This window comes from Xyrauchen texanus, chromosome 24 (assembly GCF_025860055.1).
Source record: "Xyrauchen texanus isolate HMW12.3.18 chromosome 24, RBS_HiC_50CHRs, whole genome shotgun sequence".
NCBI lineage: Eukaryota > Metazoa > Chordata > Actinopteri > Cypriniformes > Catostomidae > Xyrauchen > Xyrauchen texanus.
In genome coordinates, this window is record NC_068299.1 from 15,993,945 (window position 1) to 16,010,577 (window position 16,633).

The 16,633-nt window shown below is 35.8% G+C and overlaps 2 protein-coding genes across 5 annotated transcripts in view; one reads left to right on the forward strand and one right to left on the reverse strand.

Moving 5' to 3' along the window:
* The window catches only part of LOC127617633 (cadherin-related family member 1), a 44,217-nt gene that overhangs the window by 13,422 nt on the left and 14,162 nt on the right, over positions 1-16,633 (forward strand). For 3 of the 4 annotated variants that reach the window (XM_052089626.1, XM_052089630.1, XM_052089629.1), the window contains 6 exons: positions 12,803-12,898; positions 14,869-15,014; positions 15,098-15,148; positions 15,247-15,336; positions 15,509-15,595; positions 16,463-16,582. In XM_052089626.1, coding sequence (XP_051945586.1) covers positions 12,803-12,898; positions 14,869-15,014; positions 15,098-15,148; positions 15,247-15,336; positions 15,509-15,595; positions 16,463-16,582 — 590 coding nt within the window. Of the gene's footprint in view, positions 1-12,072; positions 12,209-12,802; positions 12,899-14,868; positions 15,015-15,097; positions 15,149-15,246; positions 15,337-15,508; positions 15,596-16,462; positions 16,583-16,633 lie in introns of those variants that run through there. The other variant, XM_052089628.1, reaches the window with a different exon arrangement.
* On the reverse strand, positions 542-8,674 carry LOC127617636 (carbohydrate sulfotransferase 3-like). The gene is made up of 3 exons (XM_052089645.1): positions 8,297-8,674; positions 2,885-3,072; positions 542-2,788 (listed from the first exon to the last, which is right to left on the reverse strand). Exons 2-3 carry the CDS (start codon positions 2,962-2,964, stop codon positions 1,615-1,617), a joined length of 1,254 nt encoding a protein of 417 aa, XP_051945605.1. The 5' UTR covers positions 2,965-3,072; positions 8,297-8,674; the 3' UTR covers positions 542-1,614.

Genomic DNA, 16,633 nt, shown 5'->3' on the forward strand with positions numbered 1-16,633 from the left:
AGAATAAATCAGTGTTCTCAAGCTCTAACACTACTAACATTTAGATAATGGATATTTCATATAGATGATATTTGTTTTGTCATTCTGTCTTAAAAGACTGACTCCATATGTTCCCGAATGTTTAACTAACAAGAATTTACAATTGGTCATTCTAAAAGTAAAGCTTATTTAAAATTGGAAAGAGATTGAAGTCTGATTTATAGGTTATTTGTAGTATAAATGCATCACACTGCTTCAAGAATGCCATGCTTCCTCCCAAAGAAGAGATTGAACAGACTGCAGAGAGTTGTGACTAATGAAAACCAGCTTATAATATTTTATATATATATATATATATATATATATATATATATATATATATATATATATATATATATATATACATACTGTTTTATAGGATAGTTGTTTCCTCTCAATAATAGACATCTTCCCTTTGTCTATAATTGGCATTTGTCAGATGCATATACTGTCTGAAGTAGAGGTGCAGTCATAGAGTAAAAGCTCCATAATGCTCAAAAGATATTATGAATTCATCATATTTTCCTGATGTGTACTGTGCCATAGCTGAAGAACAGATGCTCTTGGAATATTTCGCACTGCAGGCAGCAAGTCAGAATAGAGTATTTTGATCCATCCTGTGAGAAAACACACAGACACTTAAAATGACTCAGTTATGAGAGTCTGGTTGTTTTCTCTTTTTGTATGAAGAATGAAATCATTCCTGTTAATGTTACTTGCTTTAGCAAGAGTTTACAAACATAAACCTTAACTGTAATTGTGTAAAAAAAAATATCTGTAAGTTTTACTTTCCAAACCGTTCTCTTCATTTTCCAATGTTGTTGTTAATTTAAATAAATCTATGAAAATATGCAATTTAAAACATTTAAAAAAAATTATAAATGCAAATAAAATATAATTAAATTGCATGGACAGAGGTCTATTCTCTACCTCAGATTTGTGGAGAATAATGCAAACATTTTACTCTGTCACAGCTGGCTGTCAAAAGCTACATTTTTACACTGAATGTCTGTTCATGCAGTGGAAGTTATTTCCCAGTTAATATTGAGTAATAGCCTGAAAATTAGTTTTCTATCCTTTTTTACATCCTTCAAAAAAGCCATTAATAAACTGCCCAGTAGGTGGCGATATGCACAGATTCTACGTTATTAAATATTGATCTGTTTCTCACGAATACCTATAATATCACCTCTGAAGATATGAATTAAACCACTGTATTTGTATGGATTACTTTTATGCTGCCTTTAAATGATTTTTGAGCTTCAAAGTTTTGGACCCTATTGACTAGCATTGTGAGGACCAGCAGAGCTAAAATATTGTTTATACTATAAAATATACTTTGTGTTCAATAGAAGAAAGTCATATAAATCTGGGATTGCATGAGATTTAATGATGAGAAGCCCATTTTGGGGTTGACTATTCCTTTAAAAGGTACAAAATGGGCTTCTCATCATTAAATCTCATCATTAAATCTGGGATTGCATGAGATTTAATGATGAGAAGCCCATTTTGGGGTTGACTATTCCTTTAAAAGGTACAATCTCCCAATGTGCTAGTTTCTGCAATACATGTTTTTTGGGGGATTTAAAAAAAAATTTATGACAAAGTAAATTCTTTCTCTTCAAGCAAACTAAAAGATCTGTTTACCAACATCTGTTCATTGTCTACGAATCTATACCCAAAAAGCTTCATGGTTGGTCCACAAACTTGCTGTACAACTTGGGCTAGTTTGAATGGTATCCTAAACCGCCATTTTTCAACCTGTTCTGAGGAGTTTTTTTGGGTAGAATACACACCACTGGCCTCCGTTGAAGCATGTGTGTTCTTAAGGATCCAGTCCCTCGCTTGTGACGTAAATGAAATCCCTGTGAAATTGTACATTTCAGCTGCTTTCTGCATGGGATACCTGGCGATATCCTCATAACGTACAAGCATGTAACGTTTTTCCAGCCATTTAGGCTGACTCAAGCCCAGCTCTGCAGACATGCGGATGTTGTTACAGTTTCCTTCTAAGCGTTTCATCTGCTCATCCTCAATAGGCACATCTCCATTCACAGCCCAACTTTTCCAGTTCTGATACTTACTGGCAAAAGCCACCATCCTTGATGCCAGGATGGCTCGCGGGTCCCTCACCAGCTGTATGAGTTTGACATCCAATCGAGGGTCCTCCACTAGGGAACGAAGCGTATCCAGCTGCTGGACCCTCACAGATTTGATTGTCCTGTGCTTTTTTGCATGGCAGACCTCAGATGCCAAGGTCAGATTGAGCGGTCCACACCGCCTTATCTTGCAGTGGTACCTCTCGAAAACATCTTTGATGACAGGAGTGCAGACTTGCTCCTCGCACAGGGATATACTGGACTCTCTGCGGAAGAGGGCAGGGGTAACATGATCCTGAGGAGGAGGACTGATGAAGTGCTCCAACATGGAGAAGTTACACAAGAGAAGATGCTGCAGGACATCCCTGTACACCCAAACAGCTGCACTAGTATTAGTGCCACTCGTGCCAATCGCTAACATTTTCTCCACATGCCATAGCGGTTCAAAGAGGTAAAACATGTTTGCACCCTGTTGGTTGAAAAACTCGCCCACGAAGGAGGAACCTGTACGAGTTGTAGCCATCAAAATGATGTGCTTATGGCCTGCCCTTAATAACTGTGTGGCATTCTCAGCATACATCTCCTCTGGATAGGAACTGTTGAAAGCACTGTAGAGCACTGGGGGCTCTGGAGTCTGTGTTGTTCGTCGGATTGTCAGCTTATCTGAGACCCTGCAAATATTACATGAAATTAAAACCTTTCAAATTTCAAAGTTCATTCTTAGCACCATAAAAGTAATAATATTTTATTAATACAAAAATTCTCACCTTGAAATAATGTTGTTTTCCTTTTCAATGATGACAAGTGCCACAATGCAGATAAGGATGACTGCATACCTGTTCCTCATTCTCAAATGTAATTGTATTAAAAAAATACCTCCATGGACTGCTAATAAGTCGCTGCTGCCAAGAGTTTTGGGTTCATCTCATGCCAAAAACCTGGGTGTAAAGTTAATCTGCAATAAACAAAATTAAAGAGGTTACAATATTTGTAACAAGAGTATATATTATTTTTATATACAAGAGTATTGGCACTAAGCCATAAAACTCACAAACACTACAGCCTTTGGTATCGATTTAGGGTGATGACAGATTTATACCTTTTGGCACAGCAGAGTATAAACAAACACAGACAATCTAAGCTTTGTTCCCCAACAAGCTGCTTGCACTGACATCACCTATCCAGTAAATCCACTAATGTAGAAAGATGAGATTTGATGAGGTCCGTAGAACACAGTGTCTCCTTTTGATCTGTGTGTTCCTGCCTACTTTTTGATGAATAATGAAAAGTAGTACTTTTTATTGTTGTTTTGTTGTTGTTCAAGAAATTAAAAGGAAATATATCAAAATTAGATCCTTGAGTGTCACACCAAAACTCTAAAAGCTGTTTTACGCAGTGCACGGTAACCACGGTTCCCTATTTATTTTCAATGAGAGGTGGCAGAATGGAGGACCAGGGCCGCTATTAGGATGCGGTCTTTGGACGGGCATTTTTGTCTTTTGAGTGGGCAATAGGTTATCTCTTCGTCTGGCCTTGGGTTTCCCCTTGGTCGTTTCACAGTCTGACTGGGTGGGAGGGGGGCAAAAAGAAAATCTAGAGGGCAATAAAAGATGACAGATGACAGCGCAGGTTGACCAATTGCATTTTAGGTCCACCGACATGTGCAAATCAAATCTTCAAGCTGTATGTCCATTTTATATCCAAGAGCAATAAAGCTGATTTCTAACTTTTCATTTTTTTTAACAAAAGGAATTACAAAAAAAAAAAAAAAAAGCCATTTTCATATTTTGCCCATTTCTTTCAACCAAAATTGAAAAACCAAAATTCAAAGCATGCTTAATTTTATTTAATTTTTTTTTCTATTTTGAAACAACAATGAACAAATGAACGTACATGAACGTTACAATGTACACAGATGTTACAACGTACACGGATGTTATTTGTCGTTGCAAACCAATATGAGTTTCTTTCTTCTGTGGAACACAAAAGGAGACATTTAAAGCAGAATGTCTGAGCTTTTGTTTTCCATACATTGAAAATGAATGGTGACTACTTCCATCAAATTTTCAAGGCAAGATTTTCAGTGAGTAACATCTTAAATTCAGTCTGTTTTTTACACAAAGCTGTTATATGGCTCCAAAGACTTAAAATATAAGTTGTATGGACTACTATAATTATGTTTTTATAGTTTTTTTGGAGCTTGACAGCTCCTAATTACCATTCACTTTAATTGTATGGAGCATTATTCAAAACATCTCCTATGTTGTTCCGTGAAATAAAGAAAGTCCTTTGGGTTTGTATTAACAATAAGAAGATGAGTAAATGATCAGAATATTTTCAAATTTCTTTAATACAGTATATGTAGTTTCCATCCATTTATCACAGAAGCAAAACTGAAACACTAGGCTGCCCTTTCACCAAGGGTTCAGGCCCTCTGAATTCCATAAGCCATTTGTTCACAGCAGCTGCATGCTGTGGGGGTAGTTTAGGTTTACTTGTAGAAATAAACCCTTGTTTTAGTGAGGTGATAAGTGTTTCAGTTTTTACATTCCTTATCAAAGTTGTATCACTACATTTTTCACCATATGGACCTTTGAATACTCTCTTAAAGTTTTTACTGTAAATAAGATTTGTGAGTGTGAAAAGTATGAATGTGTTTAACAGACAATCTTTTCAGGCTTTTAAGATGAAAATACATACTACCCATGCTCTTAATTTTGTGTGATATTGTCATAATGGTTATTATGGTATTGTTAGTTAAAACAGGCAAAACACAAAAAAATTACATCAATTAATTAAAAAGAAGCTTAAATAAAAAAAGCTAAGACTAACTGTTTTAATAGAAATTCCCAATGTATTGTTTATAAATTAATCGAGCAACAACAAGAAATGACAGAAGAGCAACACCAGGATACACAAATAAACTTGGTGGTAACACTGAAATAAAACCAGTGGCTTTAGGGCTTCTTTGATCCCAGATAACCCAGCAGAACGGCTTTAAGTGGGTTCTATTCACAACAGTCATTTACCAGCAATAATGCATTGTGCTACCTTTACAGCCAGGCAAACAACTCTGCTTGACATGGGTTTATCTGTACCATATCAATCCATCTGTGCAAATAAACTGACCTGACCTCTGCCAGACAGCACAATTTATGAATGTGACACTTTTCTACGCCATGCTAACAACTAAACGGAAAGTGAAACTGCACAATATTGTAGTCAAAAGGTAAGATGTGTACCAATGTGAAAACTGTCATGTTAAATGCCATGCAATTTGTCTGCACAAAGAGTAACATTTAGGATATGACACAAATTTCAAGCCGTCAAGAAACGATAGTGTGCAGTCTAAGTAAATATAAACCAATTATGTGGGCTTATTATGCCATAGCTGTCAAACTGTCAGGCACGGTGGTTGAGTTGAGATCTTTACATATTCAAAACCCACTGGAGCATTTGACAAATCTGATGATTTGCTCAAGCAGAAACGGACATCACCCTGTTCATCATTCCCATACAAATTACATTAATGGCTTCTCTAACAGCCTTTTAGATGCATGTGTACAGGAAAACGTTTTGGTTCAAAGGGATTGTTTACCCAAAAATAAAAATATACACACCCTCATGCCAACTCAGATGGGTATGACTTTTTTTCTTCTGCTGAACACAAATGAAGATTTTTAGAAGAGTTGTTCAGTGCAAGTGAATGGTACCAAAAATGTGAAGCTCCAAAATGCACCTAAAGGCAGCATAAAAGTAATCCATAAGACTCTAGTGGTTAAATCTATATCTTCAGAAGTGATATGATAAGTGTGGTGAGAAACACATCAATATTTATTTCTTTTTTTTTTTTTACTATAAATTCTCCTCACAGTCCAGTAGGTGGCAATATACACGAAGACTGTGAATCGCCAAAAACGAAAGAAGAAGAATGTAAAAGTGGATATTTATAGTAAAAAAGTCTTATGGAGTCTTATGGAATTTTGTATGCTGCCTTAATATGCTTTTGAAGCTTCAAATTTTTGGTCACCATTCACTTGCATTGTGAGGAACTATAGAGCTGAAATATTTTTCTAAAAATCTTCATTTGTGTTCTCCAGAAGAAAAAAAGTCAGCCACATCTTGGCTGGCATGAGGGTAGGGTAGTAAATGATAAGAGCACTTTCATTACTGGATGAATTATCCCTTTAAGTAATAATGTTTAAACAGAACTACTGTTGCAGTATTTTGGTTTCTTTTGTCTAGTTAAAAAACCATGGCTTTTCTTCGATGTTCAAGATCTTGTTTACGATTTGATTTCTTCATTGGAGATGGAAGGTACATTAAAGTGCATTCGGACTGGTTTACAACATGTGGTCAGTCATTTTAAACCTTTGGAATAGCACACCTTGCTCTAGCACACTATTTTGAGTAGTATTACACTGATATAATATAGTGCCATTTTCTGTCAGAAAACATGACAAAAGAAGTGAGTTAACATGGGTATCAGAGTGCAGTCTGGGGCTAGGGAGCATGTTTCATCCATTTTTGTCTTGTTTCATTACTGAGCGCTTTGCGGTTCAGCAGTGCGTGATTGCGCCTTCTGGGAGATAGGCAGTGTTTAGCTGGAGTTCTTCAATGAGTTAAATCCACTATCACCAGTGACAGGTCTTCTTGTGCTGCCTGAGCCTACAAGTTGCAGCTGCTGCAGTGGTGGAGGAGGGGAACAGGAACGGGGGTGTATTTGTCATCATGGTCATAACACAGAATGTAAACCTTTAGAGACATGGCACCAAATGCTTTTTCTCGCTCTTGCTTACACACACACACACACACACACACACACACACACACACACACACACACACACACACACATTGATGCTGCTATCCTTATGAGGACTCTCCATAGACATAATGATTTTAATGCTGTGTGAACTATAGATTCTATCCCCTAACCCTACCCCTAAACTTAACCCTCACAAAAAACTTTCAGCATTTTTACATTTTCAAAAAACATTGTTTAGTATGTTTTTTTTAGTTTTTGTTTTTTTTTTTAAATGTTTTTAGTAGCGGTTGTCATTCATCAAACAAACAGCTACTCAATGAGTCTTTTCAAGAACATAATATGTTTATTATATGTAACAAACAGCCTAATAGTCACATAAGTACCATGATAACAGTTCACAGCTTGTATATGCACAGCCATCATATCTAAATGCGATCTTCCCAAGCACGCAGCCACATCTGCTGATTAGGTGCAGATGCCGTTTTCATTCACACAAACAGCAACTCAAACAGTCTTTTTGGGCATATAATATACATTTGTTTTCTGAAACAGACCACGATAACAGTTTATAACTCATATACTCACAGTGAAAACATGCATATCGACCGCGATTATCCGATGCACGCATATGTTTACATTAGCGCTTGTCACACACACACACTTAATGTCTGAGAAATCAAACAACGCATATAGACAAACTGGACTGCTGATATTATTTGTTCATTATATGTGTATTATATAGATTATTTATATATTTATTTATTATGACAAGAAACAAGAACAAAAAATAAATAAAGCAAATACTCCTCTACACTCTGCCTACCTCTACCAGCTGTGCAGTGACACGTGCAAAAATAATTCACTCCAGGGGGCACTGAAGATGATTTTAGACCCTACTCATGAAAAGGTTAAAACTTTCATCTTCCTTTATGTCCTGATTGCAGTCATGAAAGTTATTTGTTTTAGATTAATTACAGTATTGTTAGAAATTGTCCAGATCATCTCATTCTCATAATCGAATTTTGAAGCTGTGATTTGCCTTTTGCTCTATGAAATGAGTAAATATTTCAAATAATACATTTTCAGCTACTGTGATTTTATCTTATGAAGGGTACAATGCAGACCGACTTTAAGCAAGAAAAAAAGATGCATGTATAAATGTTAGTAGGAAATCGGGTGTTAGTCGGGTTTCTTCTGCTGAATTTTGAACGTAGGCCTATGTGTTGATATAATTTACTGTCCATAATCGCAGTTCAATTAGACGTTAAAGAAAAGACAAGAGACCATGCTTAACCACATCACATTACTATTACGCAGAACTTAGTCAGTAGTTTAATGTAAAACAGCGAGATTATGTTAAAACATTTGAACATTTCTAAATGCCTGGTCTTTGAGTTGGAATAAAGTCTTACCTCACAGACTAAACGTGTCTTCAGTGGCTCATCTGGAGCATCCTGAATGGTCGAGTCTGGTACACATTGTTCCTTTGCGTAGACAATTTGAAGACTCCGAAGTGCTGCAGTGAGTTAAGTGAGTAAAAAAGCTTTATATTAACGTTAATATTTGACTTATAATTGTCAAAACATGCCCTAATAATCTTTTTTTCCCCCCATAGTCAATTAAGAAAGGGGTGATTCAGTGAAATTTATAGGTCCAACTTTGACATGTTTCTTGCAGTAACAATTCGAAGGGTCCCAAAGTCACTTCTAAAGTCTCACAGTGTTAAATAAAATGTGATAAAGTTATCTCCATTTGCTCTTTCTTCTTGGAAGCGTGTTGGAAAACGTGTCCATTTCTCGGCGGTCTCCAAGTTTGGGCTATTCTTGGACATGATCACGTGGGCAAGAAAGAGCCCCAGTGTGAGTGTGTTAACAAGGACTTTACTGTTTGAGGAGGGCCCAGGGACACTCCTCGGCGGATTCCTTCGTCCCCTTTATATGGTAAAAGGGGGTCCGCACACATGTCTCAAATCCAAAACACGCTATAGACGGAGATCCCCTTCATTGAATGAGTGATGGAGCGACGACCTCAGTGCCCCACAAAAGTTACCATCGCACCCGCCAAACACCATACCACAGTTGTTATTAGCACTGTAAAACAATTATACATTACTATGAGATCTCCATAGTATTTCTCTCATTTTGTTTGTTATTAATATCAATGGTGGCTAAGCAGAGTTTAGTTATCGGATATGCTATCAGGATTTGTTTTAACTATATAATAATAATAATAAGATTACTATGATTATCATTGTTATTATGACAGCCGACTACTTCATGCACTATGCTTTTATTGCACTGTCCAGTTTTATTTAGGCTACTAGGCTTATGTGAATTTATACTGGCAATGTTTTCGTTATTTATGTTGGATGTACTGATATTTTACAGCTAATGACCCCTCGGGGACATCTAGACTGAAAATGACTATTTATTCTTGAAGAAATCTAAAGTTGTGTGACAGCTTCGAAGCATTCAGCAAGAACATCATGTAACCACATGAGGGCAGTACTGTACAGTGTTGCTGTCAATAGTTTTAAAATGAACATTACAGTGACCATTATATGCAATTTACTGTAACATGTTGTTACAGAATAGCCAAAACACAGTACTGTTCTTAGTTCTTTCTAAATTAAAGTAAATATAAACAAAAATAATATTAACTATAGGTGTGTTTATACATTTCGTTTTTTTCATTAAGATGCTTTTATCTAAAGCTACTTACAAATGAGGAATATTCAATCATAATCAGGCTCCAAAAGTGATTTACTGCCTAGCAAGCTGTTATCAAACCACCACAAAAATTCCAGTCTTTCCTTACTGGCATGCAAAAACGCAGTGATCTGGTGTAGTTAATGCAGTATTCTCATCACAACATAACTCTGTAGCTAATGTAATAGAGGTATATAGCTATTTGTGTGTAATTGCAATGTTCTGTACTCTAAATGACTGCAACAACATTGTTTAATAATTGAATAAACAGGACTCGATTTTTAAATCTTAGAAAACATTTAGGAAATAGGGGAAACGTGACTAAAAATGATTGCTTTGGAGGGCCATGTAAAAGCTTCAACCCTGAACCAAAATACATATTATATTTTCAGATCAACTAAAATTGTTTGCAATCCAGACATGGACTGTTATGGAGTTTTTATCCATCTGTGATTCAGGAAGTAACATTCAAACATTTTGGAAGCAGATGTCAAAATTGATTCTACTGAACTGGATTTGAAATTGGAATTCGATTAAATAATTAAAGGGATTCCTGCATGATATGAAACTCTTATTCAGTGAATAGAATGCTTGCTTTACTGATGTTTACAGTGGTCCCCAATATACTGAAGATGTCCTGTTAAGTCTTCATAACTGTGACCTTTTTATGGCACATTCGGATTGCACATCTGACATTTCTGTCTTTCTTTCTTTTGAAAATATGCATCCTCCATTTTAGACCATGGCAGGATAATCACAATAAAAACCTAAGCCCTTTTATAGTCACGGCAGAAACAGATTTAAGCATATGATAATACATATTTTGCATGAATGGTACATCCGTTTGCCATTCAATGTTTCTATTTTGTCGCATAATCCACACCGCTGATGCATGACTGACGCACATGGTCCCAATATACAAGAAATTTCCAGGGTTAATCTTATGTTAAATCGTATGTTCTACTCCCTGTCCTGTCCTGTTTTTTTTATATGTGTATGTATATATATATATATATATATATATATATATATATATATATATATATATGACTATAAAATTAGTTGCAAAGAGTTTCCTTTTTATATGCTGTCATATTTTTGTCATCTACATAATTTATCAAAATCCATTGTTTAGTGGAAAGAACAGAAACAAAACCAATAGCAATGCAACCAACTTTGTGTAGTCATAAGCACTGTCAATGCAACATCTTCATAGTCATATCAAAGTAATCATTATGGTCACATCTAATTGTATGCAGTGTTGGGTCTTCACTGTGATGTACATGCAGAGATGCTTTTGGTATCTGTAGACTGGCTCTGAGCACTGCACGATAATGAAGGATTATTGTAGGTTAATCTGCTTGCCTGCCATCTGCCTGCTCCTGACAAATTAAACCTGAAAGTAAAGCCATACTCACAAATGTTGATGGAGGTAAATTGGCAAGTGTTCATTTTGTGATCCGCACAGCTGCTCATCTGCACAAAATGTATTATGAAAACATTTGATCTGTAATTCTAATGACAACTGTGCAAATAGTGAATCTTTATTCAAAGTTGCATTGTGGTGTTTTAAAGGCAGCAAACAATTCAGTATCATTCAAACCCATCCTCATCTTTTTAGTTGACCTTTTTGAGAAAACATTTCATCAAAAAATGCATTTGTGCATTACATGTATGTTTCTAATGTTTTCTACTAAATTATCCATATTAGCGCTTGACATGATGGAACTAGTTGATTTTAAAATGTTTAGTTTTAAATTAAACTCTGACTTTGAGAATAAAACAATGTTTAAAAGCTCTCATGATGTAGGTAATTATTTTATCTTAGAAGCAATTCTTTCACAATGAGGTGAAGGCCTTTGCAACTAATGCTGAGGAGCATGAGATTACATAACTTAAATGTGACATGAATGTGCTCTCTGAAAGGTAAATTGCATTGTCAGTCAAAGTGATTAAGAGTATTATTCTTCTAAAAGGCCTGCAAAAATAGATTTTCTGATAAATTCTTATAGGCATACTTATAAGTAAAAGTGCAAATACATAAAAAAGAAAAAAGAAAAAAAAACCTCAACGTTCACATATTATGATTTATATATTTATGGGCCCTTTGAACAGTCTAATAGTATTTGTCTCTTCTTTTTACCAAATTTGTAATTACCTTCTCAAAATGGTGATTTGAGTTGTATTCTTAAAATAAGGTGATACTTTTATGTTTCTAGATCCCCAGTGTGACAGGCATCCGCAACATTTTGAATTAGAATGTACAGTAGGTTAAATCAACTATATTGGAACTACATGAAGATGGCCCCGAAACTGTCATATCAGGTGTGTGTGCTACTCATGAACAATAGTGGGAATTACTTGCCATACTGCAGGAATAGATGCAGAGATGGGCTTCTAAAAATGTTCTCAGGTTAAGGCTAGTCATCGGATTAGGCTCTTAGCACCTGCCTTAGCTCTCCTCAATCTGCAATAAACACCTTTAGAAGGACACCGTCATAGCTCTCTTCAATAGTGTGCTCTCTGCCTTGCTGTAACTGCTTTGCTTTATTAGGATGAGGAATGCTATGGAAATACCATTTTCATCTTTTCTTCTGCTAGTGCATTTCTGCTTTGGTATGTATTCAATTTAAAGTGAACAACTTTGATTAAGAGTGTAGCTCAGACATTTAATGTTTTAGTGTGCTTATCAACAGGTTAAACATTCTTGTACTTGATTATGCTGTACTGATAACTGATGTATTGTATATAATCTTGACAGCTGATTATATACAATGTACTTGTTTGATTTTTCCTTCTCATGTGCGTCACATCTATTCCTGCTTGACAGTAGGAGGTGAGCATATACAGGCCTTAATATCCCTGAAAGAAAACACAAAAATATCGAGTTAAGGTTTAAATATGTAAATTATATTTCATATAATAAACAAATTGAAGTAGTGAGAAAGATAGCTATGGTAAGTCAGGGGATATTCATGCATTTATGACGTAAGACATGTGTAATCCTATCCAGGTGGATAGAGGGAGGTCATTAGTGCTATTACATTAGGCCTCATATAAACAACCTAATTTCAGTAAAATATTGTAATGATAAGTACAATGCAGTTGTTGTGAAGCACATGGTGCCTTGTCCTCATAAGTCTGGTTATGTTACACTGTTTACTGATGTATGTTGATCTGATTTCTTGTCCTCATTAATGTTGTTTACAGCACAGAGTGACTACGCACCTTATTTCTATGATAATGGTCCCGACAGTAACAGCGGTAACATGGCATTATTCAGTCTTTCAGAGGATACACCAAAAGGTAAAATGCTTTTTATTAAGATTAAGTCACTTCCTAAAACAACAGTAACATTTCTTAATCAGAACATTTGTGTCAGATGCCTAATTATAAACCCAATCTATATTTACTGACTAATGCTGTATGATGTCACCTATCTCCTCTGGATAGCTGTAAACAGTATTAACATGGTGACTACTGCTTTCCATGTGCTTTGGTGACGGTTTGGTAATTTGTCTTTTCGGCCCTTGTTGTTAATTGTGGTATTCTACTGAAAACAAACAGCTGTGCTGAGATCATAAAATTGGCTTACTGCTTCAAATTTGTTATTTGGAAAAGCTATAGAAGTATTTTTAGACAATATACAACCATTAGTAACAGTGCTCTAATCTAATTGGGCAATTCCAAGAGCGATATCCCAAGAGTACTTATATTTAGTATAACGGCACTGCAATGCTTCACAGTTTGTATCCCTCCACATGTCTGTATTCTCAGCATTCCAGACAGGCCAACCCGATCTTGTGACAAGTTGTAATAATAGTATGAGATGGCGAAATCATAACAAATTGTACGTGTTTGCACGTACACAAACATGTGACGTTTACTCCCATAGAGGAAAAATTAACAAACCAACAAATCTTCCCCTAACTCAAACCTAAACCTAACCATAATACTAGTTCTAAGATAACTTTTGTGTACTAAGGAAAAAAAGGAAATTACTGGGTTTGGAACGAGAAGATAGTAGCATATTACAGGTTATACTAAATCTAACACTTTATTTTATAAAGGAAATGTCTGTAAACAAATTTGAAGACTGTCTAAAATTTGTAGGCTTTACTTAGGGCTGGGCGATTAAACAATCTAGATATTTATTGCGATAAAACTCTGTGATAGCAAAGCTGAGCGAGCGTTTTCAATTAATTCTTATGGAAGCCAAGCGCCACGCTCGCTAGGTGGATTGTGGGATTGAAAGGGCAGTGGAGCAAGCTGTTTCCTAGCGTTGTGAGTGGATTTGAGCTGATCTTTTCTATGCAAGTGGAAACATACGGTCAGGCTACGTTTCCACAGGCATGGGAGAAATCTGCTCAAGGCTGCTCACAATGCTAAAGAACAGCATGTATGACAAGGAAAGACAATACAATTACTAGCTGGTAGCCTAATCTTTCTAACTTCAATGAAAATATAAAAATGGTCCATTCAGACTTTTACATTTTCAAAAATTTCTCTCTGGGGATACCCATGAACCCCTATACAGAAACATTCCTCAATCACAAGGGCTACCCATACTTGGGTATTTCAAAGTAAAAAAATAATATATATATATATATATATATATATATATATATATATATATATATATATATATATATAATTTGAATGTAAAAATATTCAAACAAATACATGACCGTTGTCATTTTGCTTCAAAACAATCAGATGATTTTCATATCCAACTGCACTCTGATTTTAAACTGAAATGGCAACTGATTTTAAACTACATAAAATATTTTTATATTTTGGTAGAAGATCCCTCAGACACCACTGCTTTGGCTGTCTCTGAGCCCCCAATGCAGTTTTGTAGAGACTATATCGACTGTTTAGTATTAATTTTAAAAGTCATACTGTTTCGTACAAACCAAGTTGTACAATATCTTACTATTTCATCATCTCTTACAAATTATTAGAAGTTGAATGAGACTATGTTGGACAGGAAGTTATTTTTGTTAGCTGGACAAAAAGAGACAAAATAACTTGCCGTATTTTGTTGAAAATGTAAGTTATATTTGATATTAACTTCTTGTCATTAAATGTGGTATGAAAGCAATATCACACTTGCAGTTGTGCCCTTGTACTGAATGTCAGCATGGCTGTGATACCCTGTGGCTAAATGACAGATGTGCTGATATTCAGTACAGCAGCTCTCTTGCTCCTGTGATATTGCTTAAATGTGTAAACTACATTGCATAATAATACATACTTGTATTTGTTAACTACAGGAACAGAGATATATGTTCTAAATGGAACCGATCCTGAAGGCCAGCCAGTAAAATATGGGCTAGCCTTTGAACCGGGATCCAAAGAATATTTTCGTGTTCATCCCAAATCTGGAGCACTAACTCTGATAGAAGAGCTGGATAGAGAGGTAAATTTCAAACGCATCTGAATGAAGCATTTTTTTTGTTTGATGATAATGTATTGTGAAACCACATCTGTTTGGTATCACAGGAACAAGATGAAATTGAGGTACTTGTCAGCATCTCAGATGGCCTTAATAAAGTAAGTATTGTTGATTTACAAGCAGCCTCATCCTGAAGTTATATGATAAATTGTGTAGGGATCTTACTAATATTTCTGATGCTCTTGTGTGAATTCAGGTAGTTGAAAAGGTTTCAGTGTTTGTAATGGATGCCAATGATGAGAGACCACAGTTTCAGAACATGCCCTCTGTCCTAGATGTGCCAGAGGTGAGAAACATACAGTATTCAATTGTGGCTTGATGTCAGAGACTCTTTGTTTTTTTGTTTTTCTTTATTGCTCATTCAGTCATTCAGGCAGTGTCCCCCTCTAGAGTATGTTTAGAAAGTTGTATGTATAAACAGGCTTATTTGGAAATTGTGTGTATGTGTGTGTGTACAGAGCGCTACATCTGGGAGTAGCATCTACAAAGTACAAGCAGTGGACAGAGACACTGGTTCGGGGGGATCAGTCACATACTTCCTACAGGTAACATCTGGCATCCAGTTGACTGAGACCATAAATGAACTGAAAGTCATGGTTACATTTTAGCTTTTCCCTATATTTTCACACTTTGTCCATATTTAGAAAAGCTTTTGATAGAATAGCCATGAATGACCTTTGAAATCTGCTTAATCTGGCCATAATGGGAACAAATCTATAAGCACATTTGAAACTGGACTTAAATGTGATTTACAGTATACTGCCCTACAAAGCAAAAAGGCAGTAAATACGCAGAGTGCAGAATGGATGTTACTGTACTCATGCTTTGTTTAACTAGGGCTTTTTGCAGTTACTGTACAAACGACTACCATTTTTCTCCAAAACGACACACATTTGAGATAAGATGTTTTGTCACATAACAAAGGATGCCTTGAATGTCTTGAAAATGATAATAACTCATTTTTGACCAAAAATGCAGTTACTGCCTTTTTGTTTTGTAAGGCAGTATAGTCCTACTGTGTGGCTGTGCTGTTTGGGATAAATTATTGTCACAAGTGGAAGATTAGCAGATAGCTTTACTCTGCAGGGGAGTGCTAGCAAATGTTGGACTATATCACTGGGATCTAATGGTTATTATTGTAAACGAAACAGCTGAGTGTGAGTCAAAATGTAGCTCATCACTTCTGTCTCAGATGATTTTTGACAAAGTGTCCATAGTTTACCTTGAACGACCCACAAATGTCAGTAATACTGTTTAATACTATGTTCTATTGACTATCACAATCAAGATATTGCACAGAGCCAGAGCAAGGGATCCACTATTTGAGATTGCATTATATAGAGTTGCATTAAAATCTCTGAATCTATATATATATAAGCTTTTAAAACATTGCCCTTTGTTTTGAAATCTAGAGCACTGAACTGAGCACAAAGTTTGCCATTGACCACCATAGTGGCGTACTGCGGATAAAACCGGGTGAAGCCCTCGATTATGAGAAATCCCGCACACATTTCATCACTGTGGTAGCAAAGGTGAGGAAGGGATTTAGTGCTTCTTATTTTACCAATGAAAGATGAAAGCTT